Source organism: Sinohyriopsis cumingii, chromosome 15 (assembly GCF_028554795.1).
Source record: "Sinohyriopsis cumingii isolate HCF-2022 chromosome 15, ASM2855479v2, whole genome shotgun sequence".
In the NCBI taxonomy this organism is placed as follows: Eukaryota; Metazoa; Mollusca; class Bivalvia; order Unionida; family Unionidae; genus Sinohyriopsis; species Sinohyriopsis cumingii.
The window spans coordinates 100,639,819-100,656,376 of NC_142975.1; the positions used below are offsets into that span (position 1 = coordinate 100,639,819).

The 16,558-nt window shown below is 33.9% G+C and overlaps 1 protein-coding gene across 1 annotated transcript in view; it reads right to left on the bottom strand.

The window, feature by feature from the left end:
• The window catches only part of LOC149782387 (uncharacterized), a 184,813-nt gene that overhangs the window by 17,894 nt on the left and 150,361 nt on the right, over positions 1–16,558 (bottom strand). The window contains exons 10-11 of the mRNA XM_089935125.1: positions 10,839–10,925; positions 4,464–4,568 (exon numbers count right to left, since the gene is read on the bottom strand). Of these exons, the coding sequence (XP_089791251.1) occupies positions 4,464–4,568; positions 10,839–10,925 (192 nt within the window). The remainder of the gene's footprint in view (positions 1–4,463; positions 4,569–10,838; positions 10,926–16,558) is intronic.

Here is a 16,558-nt window from a genome sequence, read left to right on the forward strand (position 1 = left end):
GGTGGTGCCCAATATTGTATACAGGAGGCTACTCTCAGTGCAATTATTGCTGCTGGCCAGAATGAAATCCTTTACAATTTTAAATAAATGCTCACCACAGTCCTGAGCAGAAGAATGTTCTTGTGTAGAATAACTATGGATTCAAACAAAAATACAATATGGAACAATACTTTGCCTTTCATGCTGCCAATGCCTGTGGCTCAGGTTGGGCAAGCAAATCGTGATGTCTGCCTATTTTGTAGAGGTACAGATAACATCTCAATAGTTGTACACTGATGAAAGATGAAGGGAGCCAGCAAGTGTTAAGGTCAATGTTCAGGACCATTTGCTGTAAAATATCTTGCCTAAGGGTTTGATACAAGAGTAAGCAAACGTAAGTGCATCAGAGCAGTTAGTGTTACCCTGTTATCTGTGCCATTCTTGTGGCACTGGTCACACAGTCTAATAGGCATCTAAGTCATCCATGTGTTAGTGCTAGAAATGTAGAATATAAGGCAGTTTGCTTTTGTTATGCACCATAGTTTGAAAGTCGTATTGACAATTTAGACATGTCTTAATAAGAGTTTACCTCAAAAAGATGGAATGTACATATAAGGTTAAATATCTACGTGAGTTACATTTAAAGGGTGCTATCAGCAACCATACTATTCATGATGAGTTTATGAGCCAACTCCAGTGGTACTGTGCACAAGGGGCACCAGTGACCTTCAGTCATGACCTCAGCCTTCAAACATGTCAAAGTTGATTTGAGAACCACATCAAAAGCCCACCAGCAAACAACCAAATGGAGAAGGCAGTGGAAAAAATAGATGGCTGAATAGTTAGACATGATGGAGAATGAGATTTCAACTCATTGTGCGGAAGCAGTTGCTTCATTATAAAATTTGAGAGCAATGCATGGTTACAACCTGTCTCTAGCAATTACATGATTATTACAGAGCTGTGTAATGTGATGGACACCCTGGATTGGTCATACAATTAAGTTTTGTTTCATGATTTTATGAAGTCATATTTGCAATAGAGTGCCACAAAAAAGCTTACAGAATAAAAATGTATGTATGAAAAGGATTTATTATCAATGAGAGATAACGATACAACAATGAAATGGTCAAAATATATGAAGATTCACAACTGATAGGGAATGTAAAAAGTGTGCATGAAAGGTAATAAGATAATACATGTAAAACATGTAAAAGATACATTAGGGTGATTAACAGCACAGATGTTGGTTAAAAGTATTGAGATGAAAAGAATGCAAACAAGCTACATTTTAGAATAAGGGGTAATTTCCTTCAAGAAATTTAAAATACAAGTCACATTCACTGTATCAAACATTTCCTTCATGTGCTGAACATATTGTTGAGTCACAGGTCTGAGTCATAAGCACCAAAAAGGCTGGCCAGCGAAACAACCACTTGATTGGCAAAAAAGGCTGCTTTGCAGAGGTAGACAGAAACAGCCATCCATGTTTTAATAATGGATGTCAGCTTGACCTTGCATTGAGACAGTCCTTACTTTTGGATATGTTGGTGTTTGTTCAGCGCATTCTTCAGGATGTACAGGTCAAACTTAGCGAAGCAGCATACCTTAGAAATGCCTCTAAAAGCACATATGCGTGGATTAACATGTTGGCTCCATACATGACCTGAGAAATGTGCCATAATTATGTGGCAGTCTGGCAACAGAAATTACATTTTTGTCAGCATTTTGATTGACATTCCGTCAAAGCTGTTGCCCATTCTGACCTAGAATGATGCAACAAACGCACAAAATATGTATTTGTTATTTTGGTCTATACGAATAAGGTATGGGTGGTAAACACAGACAGGAAGAGCTTTTGTCAGCTGAAACATCCAGACCATGGGTTGCCATGCCCTATACATAAGGATAAAACCATCATTCCCATTGATTCAGCCCACACTCTCAATGCAGCTCTAAGAGTGGACAAAGATAATGCTTTTCTGCTGATCTGCTTTCTACCAGATTATTCATTCAGTGTTCAGTAAATTTGTTGAGAAGAATATATTGAAAGACCATGCCATCTACAACCACATGAGTTGGAAATTGCTGCTTATATGTAGGTTCAATTACTTCATGAATTGGGAATGCATACCAGGAGCTGATAGTTTTGGTTAATTATACTTGCAGTATTATTCCTATGGGGCATTTGCTGTTACAGTCATGATGTGCTACCAGCTCATCCCATGATGCTGTAGAATCCACTCACATATGCAATATATCAGTGCCTACACAATGATATAACAATTTATTCAGGAGGAGTTTCACTAACAAGATTTTCATTATAGCCTCTATAGATGCCATACAGGTGGTTCATTTTTATTCAACACCAACTAGACCCTTATATGTATGTATGTATGTATGTATGTATGTATGCATGCATGCATGCATGCATGCATGCATGTATGTATGTATGTATGTATGTATGTATGTATGTATGTATGTCTGTGATCAGATTCTCATTGTTACATTACCAAATTATAAGCTAATTATCTGAGTTATATACTTGCATGTTGCACATCAATCTGAACGTCTGTGAATTGGTCAGAACTGCGTCGAGTTTTACATTTCGGTCAGTTGATGATATATTCATTTTCAAAGAACAGCCTACCCCATACTTTGACTGATGAATTTAGTACATCTTTGTTTATTTATTAGCCTGTCCCTGTTTCTGCTGGCAACTGCATGTTGTTATCGGCAACAAAATACTTCTACAAATATTTATGGAAATCTGGGCTTTGTTTACCAGAGCTCCCAATGGTATTTAATGAATAAATAGTGTTTGCCTCCCATGGAAGTCTGACGATACTAAATGAAGTAATTTTAATTTTAAATATAACCATCAAAACGAATTAAATTACAAATTGAGCTTAGTATTTTATTGGATTCATGAAGCAATTAACAATTAAATTATCACCAGAAGTAAGCGTAACAATCAATGTATTGCCAGAATCAAGTGTAACAATTAACATATCACTAGAAGCAAGTGTAACAATTAACATATCACTAGAAGCAAGTGTAACAATTAACATATCACTAGAAGCAAGTGCAACAATTAACATATCACTAGAAGCAAGTGCAACAATTAACATATCACTAGAATCAAGTGCAACAATTAACATATCACTAGAAGCAAGTGCAACAATTAACATATCACTAGAATAAAGTGTAACAACTAATAGATTGCTAGACACAAGTGTAACAAACAACATATTGCAAGAAGCAATTGTAATAATTACAATATTTTTATAAACCAGTGTATCAATTAGCGTATCGCTAAAAGCAAATGTAACAATTAATTTATCACTAGGATAAAGAGTAATAATTAACTTATCACCAGAAGCTGGCAACACAGTACTTATTTAGTATCACGTGTGACACATAACTGTGCATTTAAAATGTATGTGACATAACATCAACACTGTGCATTTCAAGTCTGTGATATAGCATCATTACTCTGCATTTCAAATGCACGTGACATAACATCAGCACTGTGCATTTCATGTGTGTGACATAGCATCAGTACGTGCATTTAAATTGTGTGCGACATAACATCAGTGATGTGCATTTCAAATGTATGTGACATAATATCAGTACTGTGCATTTCAAGTGTGTGTGACATAACATCAGCACTGTGCATTTCAAGTGTGTGTGACATATCATCAGTACTGTGCATTTCCAATGTAATATCTGGGTAGCTGTATTAATGAAGTTAAAACTAATATTAGTAAGCTTTAAAACATGAGCCACAAACCATGTTCCCAGCAGTTTTACGTATATGCTTCAAGAGTAAGCCATGTTGTGTTCTGAGCTCTGCAATTTAACGGCGCACCTTCTCTCTCAAAAGGGCTGCACTGAGTAAACCATATGGTCAATCTGATTGTGAATGACTTAAATCACTATGTTAAGTGGTAATAAGACACAAGGCATTCATCATGGTAAGTTCCAAGAGTATAATCATGTCCTAGGCAGCTGCTTACTCGGATCATCCAGGTTTGGATCCAGAGTCAAGACGTGTCTTCTTTATTAATTTATATTCTTACGCATGTTTCAACATGTACAGTAATTAAAGCATGTGGGGTTTTAAAGTCCAACAGGGCACAGTAATATCCTTCTGCATTAGTGTATGATATATATGTGCATTCATTAAGTACATCAAGATATTATGTCAAGTAAGTTATTATCCTTCATGGTAGATGTATCATACAGATGTGCACTAATTGTAGCATTTCAGATTATTAATCCAATTAGGTAAACTATTCCAGGGTAGATGTAGTATGTGGTGCATATACATTATTTTTCATTAAAAAGGTCAATCATATTAAGATTTATCTCTAACTTTCCCTATTGGTGGTTTTACCTGGACTTTAGAGTAGGGCACTGCTTTATACGAAGAACATTGTAAATATTATATAAATATGAATCATTAAAACTTAATAACTCACCTTTCTTGAAAAAGACCAAGATTAAGATACTGATGACGCAGACAATAATTAAAATGCCAAAGCCTATGCCAAGTCCAACCAGGAATTTTTCAGGACATTCTACACCTGTAATATAAATATGTCTATGTTCATAATATGAAACAATAAAAATGATGTGACAATAACCCTATTAGTTTTGGTAAAGGCATGTCACAATGTACACAATACAATTTTCATAGTTGAGAACTAAGATACATTTTAGTTATATTTTAGTTTTATAACAACATCACCAATGCTGTGAGGGCAATGCTATATGTCTAGTAATCCGTCAGGACAATTTTTAGATAATTCAATCAGTTCTGTTTGTTTCATAAGTAGGCCATTTTTTAAATAGCCTCCGTTTCCTCAATGAAACAAACATTCTGATTAATTGTGAAATGAAAGGTCCGTGTAGAAAATATTTCAGTTGACATTCATAAAATGTATGTAGACCTTGGAGTTATTCAGTGCATATGGTCAGGGGAATTCCCTACCTGGAGAGTGAATAACACATTTTTCATGAGGGATATTATTATGATATTCACCAAGTAGAATATCAAAAATGATTGAAAATATGTGACCAAGACAGTTTTCTTATTCCTTATGGTTTTGAAAATGAGATATGCATGAGCAATAACATCACTGTACAAAGTATTGCCTTGTGGACAATTAGTAAGTACAATAATCATACAGAATGGAGTGACCAGAAAAAACATCGCTAAAAGTCTTCTAGTTTAAACTCTTGATTTGACCTTGGTATATGCCACAATATGGACCCCATTCAAGCATACCTTTGATGTGATGGATGGGATCATTATTGGAGTAAGCCAGATGCTGAGCATATTTTCAACCTTATGCTTGCACAAGAGGTGCTCTATAAAGATCAACAAGATAACATGACACGTCCTCTACAAAAAACATTTGAACACACTTATGGTCATATTTTGAAAACCAGTTTTTGTTTTGTTTTCTATTAGAATAGAAAACAAACGATAGAGTGAGAAACTTCATCATTGGGATGGTTTTTACATTCTTACTCCATTAACACCCCTCTACATCATCTAAAGTATGGTTAGATGGGGGTCCATTATTTTGTGCAAGTCTCTTGCATCTCGTATATAAATAAAGATGTTTAAAGGACAAACATCTCCCAATAAAAGTAACTATTGTCACGTCATATATACAACCACTTGTATATAAATTCTTGTTTATCTATATATATATATATTTATATATATATATATATATATATATATATATATATATATATATATATATATATATATATATATATATATATATATATATATATATATATATATATATATATATATATACTAGAAGTAATTTATTTCTTTTTATCATTATTTGAATTATTATTATCATTAACTATTTTTTTTGTAATGAATTCATTGGATAATGTCTAATATGTCATTTGAAGAATTTTCTGAAAGGGAAGTACTATCTCCTGAATCATGTGAATATATTATAAATTATGCACATCATTTTCCAGTATTGGCATCACGGCTCAACTATAGTAAAAGCCACACAGGTCATGTAGGCATTCAACACCGAATATTTCAGTAATGAATGTCATTTTATAGAATTTGATTATACATACCTTTAATTAGCAAATATTCACTTCATTAGGGTTCTTATACATCCACAATCCTTTGGAAGGTCATTATTTAGATGCCCCGAGAGGTGCATAGGGCAAAAGCGATATTAAAGTACGTATACAGTTTTGGACAAAATTAACCTATAGGTGTGATCCGGTAAAATCCGGATTGAATGCCACGTGCTGTGATGTCACAATGAACGATACACATCTTGATAAAAAAATCGTACTACCCTATATTGTAAAGATTCCACTCGGAGTGCCTTTTTTCTCGAATCAAGTTCAGTATATGACCACCGATGTAAAAGACCATTGAGATCGATAATTTTCGACGGGAAGTTTTTTCATGACAGTTAAGGTGCAGATCGTTCAAAACGTCAGGAGTGAAGAGACTTTGGTTAAAGAAAAGTAGTTAAATTATAACAGAACAATTTATCTTTAATTGAAAATGAGCAAATGCTAATATATGACCAATGTGGATTGTGCTATACATATAAGCATGATACTTGTATCCACTTGGAAGTACAGAAATAGACACTCAACATTTCCTAAGACTTAGTTTTATTGAGACAATGCAAAAGTGTGCGCATAAGACAGTCTTTACTCTGAAAAATGAGGAATTTTCAGCCAATTGTTCTCCTCTTGCTTGCAATGTTTGACAGAAGTAGGAAAATAAACTGAATACCTGTACTTGATATGCATATTATCAATATTCATATACATAAAACGTTTGTGCCCCTGTGGTTGCAGAAGAACTAAAATATCCAGTTTTCAATGACAGCATGTTAAAACTCTACATTCTGTAGAAGAAACAAATTCAAACTTAACCACATGTACCATATTCTAAGTAAAAACATAATTTGCCTGGATTAAATTCATAATATCTCTCACGATCCTTGAAATGACCTAATCGTTGTAAAGTTTCAATCCAGCTGGATATTATAATACTGGATTATTTACTATGTATTATGAGATAACTGAACATATCCCAATTGTTTATTTTCAGACACAATATAAGGACTGTCCCAAATTGCTGAACAGAACACTAAAATGATCCAGTCACCCCATACACGATGTTACGTAAATTTGATTTAATTTATATTTTATTTAATTGTTTGTTTGTAATTTTTTTATTCCATTACATGTTATTGTAATGTAATTGGATTTGATATTTTCCAGAAACTTCATCTTGACCTAACTCTTTTCATAAACACTTATTAATATAATAAACACTGTTTCTATTTTTGACCTAGTTCTCCTGACCTTGATCCAGAAATCAGTGAGTGATGCGAACAACTTTATATTTGCATTTTAATCTCAGAGTAAAATGATTGGTTTTGTCAAGGTCATATTGGGAGTACGTGTTGTTAGGCGTGTAAACTGCTTCAAAGTGGTTCTAGAAACACGATCAGGTGACTTTTTATATGTAAATATTCTATATTCCGAAATTCTGGTTAAACCGGAATTGTACAATAGTTAGATTTAATAGTGATATTTTGAGAAATAATTTTAGTTGGGCTTTTAAACACTTAGACGTCAAGGTGCTAATTTTGTTTTGAACAGTTGAGTTGAAATTCTGTTTTATGGAATATTATTTCTCTATGAATATTTAAGTGCTCATATATAATTCTTGGACAAAGACATTTATTGAAATTTTATTCGGCATTCAAAACTGGAGTATTATTTGTATGTGGTTTAACAAGGAACTGCTGAGACAACAACACTTTGATGGTTGCAGCATATGTCATTCTTCTCCATCTTGAATTTTTCATCAGGACTCAAGCTTGGATTCACTTAGAACATTGTATTATTAGGATTTCTAACGTTCAATTCTTGGATTATTCTTTGATTATTTTTGGATTTGAATCGAATAACCTTAAGTTATCATCCTCATTTTTTCATTTTTTTCTATGGAAATAAAGTAATTGTTATGTTTTACAAAGCTTGTTGTTTTCACTTTTTGTGTTACTGTTTAAAAGAGCCTTCACGCATAGTAAAGGTAATACTGCATTTTTGTGCCTCTTCTCTCTGCAGTTTAAGTTCATTGATTTTGCCGAAAGTCTTCTACTTCTGCCAAACGTCCCCTACTTCTGAAGTCTGTTCCAAGCCAACAGCAAGTATTAGTTGCAAATGCTCCTTCAGAGGACGAGTCTCCAAAACGCAAAATTATAAACAGGTCCTTGTGTCAAGGGAGCCTGGGAGTAAATCTATATTATCAGACAAATTGAAATGAAACCTAGTTCATGACTGTTAATAAGAGCTTCAACAACTTGGTCACTCCTGACCTTTTGTATTCATAAATTTTCTTATTAAGTGGAAATGAGGAATCTGTATCACACAAACTTGTGTCAGCTACAGGAATAAATAAAAGAATCCCAAAAGTAATTTTCTCAGTTCCCAGATTATATAAACCAAATTAAGCAATTAAAAAATGTAGAAGCAAATGTTCTATATTTAAACATAAAGTTTGTAGAAATCAGCACATGTATTATCTTCTCATTGTAAATAGATGGATAAATATCTACATTACTTTCAAGTAATTCAGGAGAATGCATACACAGAACAAATCTTCAATCCTAGACTCCTTTGTGAGAAATACCTTCAGCATTAGCGGACTCTGTGCCACATCTTTATATATTTTAAAATAGCTTTTGATAAGGTATGGCATAAAGCCTTTTGGGCAACTATGAGGAAGTAAAACATCAGCTCAAGCCTGGTACAGGTTGTTCAGCACCTCTACGACAACGCCACTGGTGCTGTTCTCATCAATGGCAGCAGAGGTGATTGGTTTCGAACAACAGTTGGAATCAGACAGGGATGTACATTGTCACTCACACTCTCATGGAGAATGCCTTGCATGACGACAATGACACTCTCAGCATCAGAGGAAGAACAATCACCAACCTTTGCTTTGCAGATGATATTGATGGTTTAGCAGGAGATGAAAAAGAACTGGCTGACTTGGTTGAGCGCCTCAACACTATCACCACAACATTCAGTGTGGATATTAGTGCCAAAAAAACAAACTGATGAAAGCAACACCAATGCATCAGTGCAGAAATAAAAGTCAGTGGAGAAAAGCTGGAAAGAGTCACAAGCTTCAAGTACCAGGGATCAATTATCACAGATGCGGGCTCCAAACCAGAACTACTTTGCAGGACTGCTCAGACATCAAGAGACATAACAAGGTTCAGACTAATATGGAAATATACCAACATTGATTTTGGTTCCAAAATAAGTCGGATGGGCCCAATTATCATATCCATCTTTTCTGCATCCTTGTGAAACATGGACACTCACATCAGATCTATAAAGAAGGAATCAAACCTTTAAAATGAGATGATACAGCAAGATCTTAGGTATCTCATGCATTGACCATGTAACCAGCGAAGAAGTCCACAACAGGATCCAATGAGCCATTTGATCCTCCTATGAAGACCTTTTGACCACTGTAAAAAAAGCCCAAACTGAAGTGGTACGGTGATGTCACAAGATCATCTGGACTGGCAAAAGCAATCCAAGCACAATGCTAGGGTGAAGAAGAAGAGGCAGACAGACAAAGAGGTGGGAAGACAGGCATGAGATTTGGAGATTCCCAAAGGGCAGTAGAGAACAGGGAACGATAGAACGAATTGTTTGTAAAGTCAACTGTAGTACCACAACGACTTCTTAGGTTAAGGGATTGATGATGATGATGATGATGAATCAAAGAAATGCAAGATCCATGTAGAAGAACAAAAGCTATTATACAACATTGCTTTGAATGAGACTATTGAAGCCATTTGTTCATAAGATTACTGGCAAGTTGTGAATAGTGGCAACAATTCTTTGAAGTTGGATTTTACTCCATATATTTAAAATGCCAAGTATAAATACTTCAGTTGTAGGAACAGTGCTCATGTGAGAATCGTTTTTTTAATGTGATTCAGGAAGCAATAAGCTGTCATCAAAGCAAGCAAAGCTCAGCAAAATTGAATTTCACAATTCCAGCCTGACAAAGTTTTACTTTGTGAAACACAGTAGCAAGGGCAAGGGTTTTAATTATTTGCACACACTACAAAACAACATATTGATGTAAGTCATTCTGAAGTATTTAATGTCTGTGAACATTGGAGCACGACCTATATGTAACAAATTCAACATGTAAGACTGTATGTAACATGTCTATTTATTATTAATTATATTTAACTTGTTAAAATAAAAACTATGAATTGACACAAGCATTTCAGGATGACTTTTGCCATTAAAAATATTAATTGAAAGAACTTGTATTGCACATATAACTTGTGTTCAGAAAGCTTTAACATTTGAACTGCATCCGGCAGGAGCATTTACTACTGCATTACCTGTAAAGCCTCATCAAATTGGCAAATATGATGTCCCCATCACCATTTACCTCAATGACATGGTCAGGACTAAATGTGGAGTACCTTCATTTTTGTTATGATAAGCATATATCATGATCAAACTATATTAGTCAAATTTCTGACAATCTTAACATTATAATCCTCAACAACTCAGGGTCTGACCAAGATTCACTAAAGAAGTTTGAACAACATTACCATCCAGTCTATGTCGAGTACAACAATACATGAATCTCAAAAATAACCCCAACCAAATTGGGAACATTGCTGTTATGTAGCCTTGTTATACATCTGTGCTAAATAAAGCATTATTAATTATAAAGAATTCACATAAAATATTATATAAAGATGAAGCCAATAAAATATATAACTCACCGATCTTTGTCAGAATTACAATACAGCTAATGCAGACGATAGTTATAATTGCAAAGCATATGCAATGACCTCGGCGAAGGTAATCACCTGTAATATAAAGTTGTTTACATTCAGAATATAAAACAGTAAGCCTATGTGACCATGACTCTAATATTTCAGATTATAAAATAGTAAAAGACATGTGACCATAACTCTATTATTTCAGGTTATAAAACAGTAAACGTCACATGATCATAAATCTAGTTTTTCAGGTTATAAAACAGTTAAAGTCACATGACCATAACTATATTATTTCATGTTAAGGCATGTCATCTATCTTAATGGTGTCGTGTGATATATTATACTGAACTTGCCTTGTTACAAACATAGAACACAAACTAAACACCAAAGTCAGAGCGCATAGAATGGCTACATTTTGGGGGTTTAGAGAAATAAAATCCGGGGTCAGAGTTATAACTGTTTTGAAAGAGGACGCAAAGAAGATCCCCACTATTGTCTATGTGATTGGTTTACTCTTACGCACATGTTATAGATGATGTGAAAATGATATAATTTGCTCAAGGTGTAAACAGGTGCGGCATGAGCCAAGAAATTGTAAAAATCCAGTAGTGGTTGCTAATTATGCCAGTAAAGTAGCCAACATAGTACATACCGCAGATTAAGAAATCCTTAGAGCACATTGAAACCTACAAACTCAAGTAGGTCAATTGATTAGTAGAAAATGAAACACAAGTTCAAAATGGAAAGGAAAAGGAACCTTGCCTAGAAGAAAAGAACGAGTTAAGTGCTTCAGTGGTTGAAACTAAAAGGCCAAATATAAACCTAACGGAGATCAAAGGGGATGGGAATTCTTAAAATGAGCAAGGGTGGAGGGACTACCTTAGTCCGAATAAGACTGGGAGTGCCACTACACCAATAAGAAGAGGGCAAAATGCCCTAAGGAATAGGTTTAAAATCCTGGGGAAAGAAAGCTCAATAGATCAAGTTGATAAGGTGCAAGAATCATAAACTATGCCACTGTCAGATATCCCATTAACCTCAACCCGTAAGTTTAAAAAAGGAAGGAAAATAGATCCAAATCAAGTTCATCACAGGGAAGTGAGGACATGAAAGTGGAGTTTGATACTCCACAAATAGCGCATGACAAAAATGGGGCAAATATGCTGCAACACAAATGAAGAGACAAGAAAAAGACGAATAGAACGAAGACAAACGTACAAACGAGGAAGACGAAACGGAAGAGAGCGACGAAGATGACGGAATGGAAAAGGAAACAGGACCGGAGACAGACAGTGGAAAGGACGATGATATGGATAAAATAGACTCCGAAAAGACGGACACAAATGAAACAAATGCAAATAATACAGTTGAAGAAATGGAAGAGGTGACAGTGCCCACAAAAATCACTGAATAAATACCCTTTAAAAGATAAATAAAGAATAAAATAGAACCTACTAATAAAGTAAAAATGTTGCGACCTGGTGGAGAGAACAAAAAATGGAGGGAAAAAGTTCCGTATAATCTCAACAAACTTAAATGGAGCAAGCAGTGATAAAAATTAGCAAACTAAAAAATGTAGGGAATTAAGATATACTATTTCTACAAGAAACACACAACCAATTTACAAAAGAATTGGCAACTTTCTGTGAAGAAGAAATTGATGGAGTGTTAATCCTTAATCATTATAAAGGGAAGACAAAAGAGGAGGAGTAGCTACCTTAATTGAAAATAAAAGAGGAATACATTGGGAGAGGATAGAAGAAGGAACAAATCTTGCTGGAAGGATGCTACACATCCTAATATAAAATATTCACTACAGAAATGTATATATATATATATATATATATATATATATATATATATATATATATATATATATATATATATATATATATATATATATATATATATATATATATATATATATATATATATATATATATATATATATATATATATATATATATATATATATATATATATATATATATATATATATATATATATATATATATATATATATATATATATATATATATATATATATATATATATATATACATATGCCTGAAAAAAAATACAAGAAACAAAGTTGTATAGATAACCTTTTAAAGAACCTGGAGAAATTGTCAGTCGAAAACATTGTTTTTTGTTTTTGTTTTTTTTTTGGGGGGGACTTCATCAAGGTGGGGTGTGAAATTGATCGGGTAGGGAAACTAACAACTACGGACACTATGTTTAAACCACTAATGAAACACGTTTTGAGCAAACACAAATTATTAGATGTGTACAGAATACTGAATATACTAAAAAGGGAATATACCTTTGAGTATAAAGAAGATAAACGTAGTAGACTGGACAAGTTTAATTGCACCAATTTTGATAATAAAGTAAATGTAAAGGCAGGAATCAACAACATAAAAGTGTCTAATCATCAATTAATTTATCTAGAAAAATGTATATAAGAGAAACCTAAATGGGGAAAAGGGTTGTGGAAAATGAACAACAAAATTTTAGAAGAAAAAGAATTTGTAGAGAAAATAAAAGCAATTAAAAAGACTTTATCAGTAAAGGAAATAAGGATATTATTAATGAGTGGGACACTTTAAACAAATTTTGTTTAAAAGAACTCCATCAGCTACTCGTTTATAAGGAGAGAAAAGCAAAAAATGGAGAAAGAATCTATAAAAAGAAGACTAGAGGAAAATCTAACTGAAGATGAAGAACAAAAACTAAATGATAGACTAAACATAATCCTAAATGAGGAAAAGAATGGCAGAGAAATTATAGCGGGAACATTTACAAAAATATATAAAAAGACAGAAAGGCTATATAAAAGAGAAGAATTAAGGAGAGGAGGGGAAAAACATGTATAACATTTTAATGATGGGGAGAGAGCAATATCGGGGAAAACCGAAACTTTAGATTACATCAGGGAATTTTATAGTAACCTGTACAAATCACAATAAATCGAAGAAGATATTATAGACAATTATTTAGACGGAATACCACGTGAAATTATATTGCCAGAACATAAACTCCTATATGATGATTTCATCTCCACACAAGAAATTAAGCAGATTATAAACCAACTATCATAGAAGAAATCCCCAGTTGGAGATGTACTCACTGCGGAATTCTATCAAAAATTCCAAATTGAGTTGTCGTCCATTCTAGAATGGTTATATAATAATATACTCTTGCGAAATGAAACAGAGACCAAATCAATGAGTGAAGGAATCATTACATTAATGTACAAAGGGAAGGGGGAGAGGCAGAATATAAAAAATTGAAGGCCCATCTCCTTCATAAATATAGATTATAAAACTTTAAGTAAAGTTCTATCTAATAGAGTTAAGAAGGAAATGGGTAAAATAATTAATAATAATCAGACATGCGGGGCGCATGGCAGAGACATACAAAATAATATTCTAAGCATAATAACCATTATTGATTACTTACAAGAAAAGGACCAAAAAAGGTGCTATGGTACATTTTGACAAAAAAAAAGGCTTTTGACAGATTGGAACAAAACTATGAACAAAAAGGATTAGATAAATTTGGTTTTGGAAACAATTTCCAAACGCGGACTAAAATCCTGTACAAAGAAATCACTGCAAATGATACGTAATAGCAATTCCAATTCTGAGCATAACAATAAGGATAAGCAAAGGTATATATGGCATCCAAATCCCAAATATAATGTAAAATGTAAATACGCTCCAACAAGCTGACGATTGTACAAACGTTATAAGAGACCCAAACTCACTGAAGCACCTTGTAATGGATTATGAGAAATTCGGTAGAGCATCAGGGTAAAAAATCAAACATGATAAAACTGAAATATTAAAAACAGGCAACTGGCGGGGGAATCACCCCTAACAGACACTGCATTTAATAACAAAAATCGAATGAAAGCATTAGGAATTTTTTTCGAAAAAGGAGAGGAAGAAGCAAACTGCACAAATATAGGTAACAAGGTAGAACGGAATGTAGATATCTGGGCGCTTACGCCACTTTTTCTAATGGAGGGAGCCCAAGTGGCTAAAATGTATATATATATGCGAAATTAATTTAATTTTACAATCCACAGATATAAACAGCAAGAAATTATATAAAATAGATAACACTATTATAAAATATATATGGAATTTTAAGACACACTATGTCAATAAAAACACTCCTTATAGAGCAAAGGAAAGGGGGTAGGGGGAAGCTAGGGTTACAGAACCCGATATTAATTAAATGTGTAAATTGTATAAATAGATTCAAACGACTAATCTGATAACTAAAATCGGCCTAGGAAGGGTTATACATATACTGGTTTGAGTTTGCAATACGAAATAGGGGAGATATCTATAAGAATAATACACTAATGAAAAAGCTGGAAATACCAAACGAATTTAAATATAGTAAAGACTTGTCAGTTAAATACAGGGATGAGTTGGATCTATGGGCATACTATGAGAAACTGACGTATAAATGGTTAAGAGATCAAAATACAAAAATTGTAAGATCTAAGGTGGAGCAAAAAATATACATATACATTGGGATAGAGCATTGGGCCGTTGGGCGAAAATAGGCTCCTTAAAAATGCAAAGCCTCTGCTTCAAATACATGCACAATGCGCGGTTGACAGGAGAGGTGGCAGTGAGATGGCATATGATCAGAGTATCGCCAAGATGTCTACTGTGTAAAAAAGAACCCTTTAGTAAAATACATACAATGGTGCTATGTGAAAAGACGCAATAGCATAGGATAGAAGTCATTTTGGAAATTAAAAAAAAAGAGAAAGGTACCGGAGGAACCATATACTCTATCTAAATGGAAATTTTGAAGAAGAAAAAAATACTTCTATAAAAAACAAATTACATAACGGCTACTATGATGGCTTGTGGGCAGGTTGTCACAATAGGTCGACAGCCTGCCAGGGCTACCTAACAGGGGTGGGGGTAAAAGAGACAATGGTAGAACGCCCAAGTAGGGGCGTTATGCAAATGCGGACACGGGCCCCAATCCCACCAATCTTCCCTGGAGGGAACAAAGAAGATATGTGACATAAACACAAATTAAATATTAGCATAGAAACGAAATTATATCTTCAAGTTAAACTATACTATAATATAATATATAATTCATCATTTCCCCTTAATAGGGATGGGGCAGGCAACTATGTGGGGTAAGTACGAGGTAATGACGCCATGGAGCTATATCACATGGCGCCACGCGAAGTGGACAGGCCCTCGAAAGAGCCTAAGAAAAACATCCCACATAGAACACAAACATGCACACGCAAACATAACATAACTCGAGGGATTAGGAACCCTTTCAAACCCTTCCAACTTTCTATATTTCCTCTGAAGAAATATACAGCTCTCGTACTGTATAGTTATATAAAAAAAAAAAAATGGAACACTTTGGCTAATAATCTAAATTAAGAGCGGGCCAAACTCGAGTCTGGAGATAAAAAACTAAATAAAAAAATATGGACCCTAACTCGAGTACAGCCACCTCATTTTAAGAACAAATTCTACGAGGAGTGACACACATGATCGTACAGATAAAACAATATATTTTCTTTGTCTAATCAAAATCAACGCACCACTCACTCGTCGAAATTCAAAATTATACTTATATAATATGTAATAATAATATAGGTCAGTATGACAACTGGGGTGAATAAATAATAGTGCTGTCCCAACACGAAAACTATATATAGC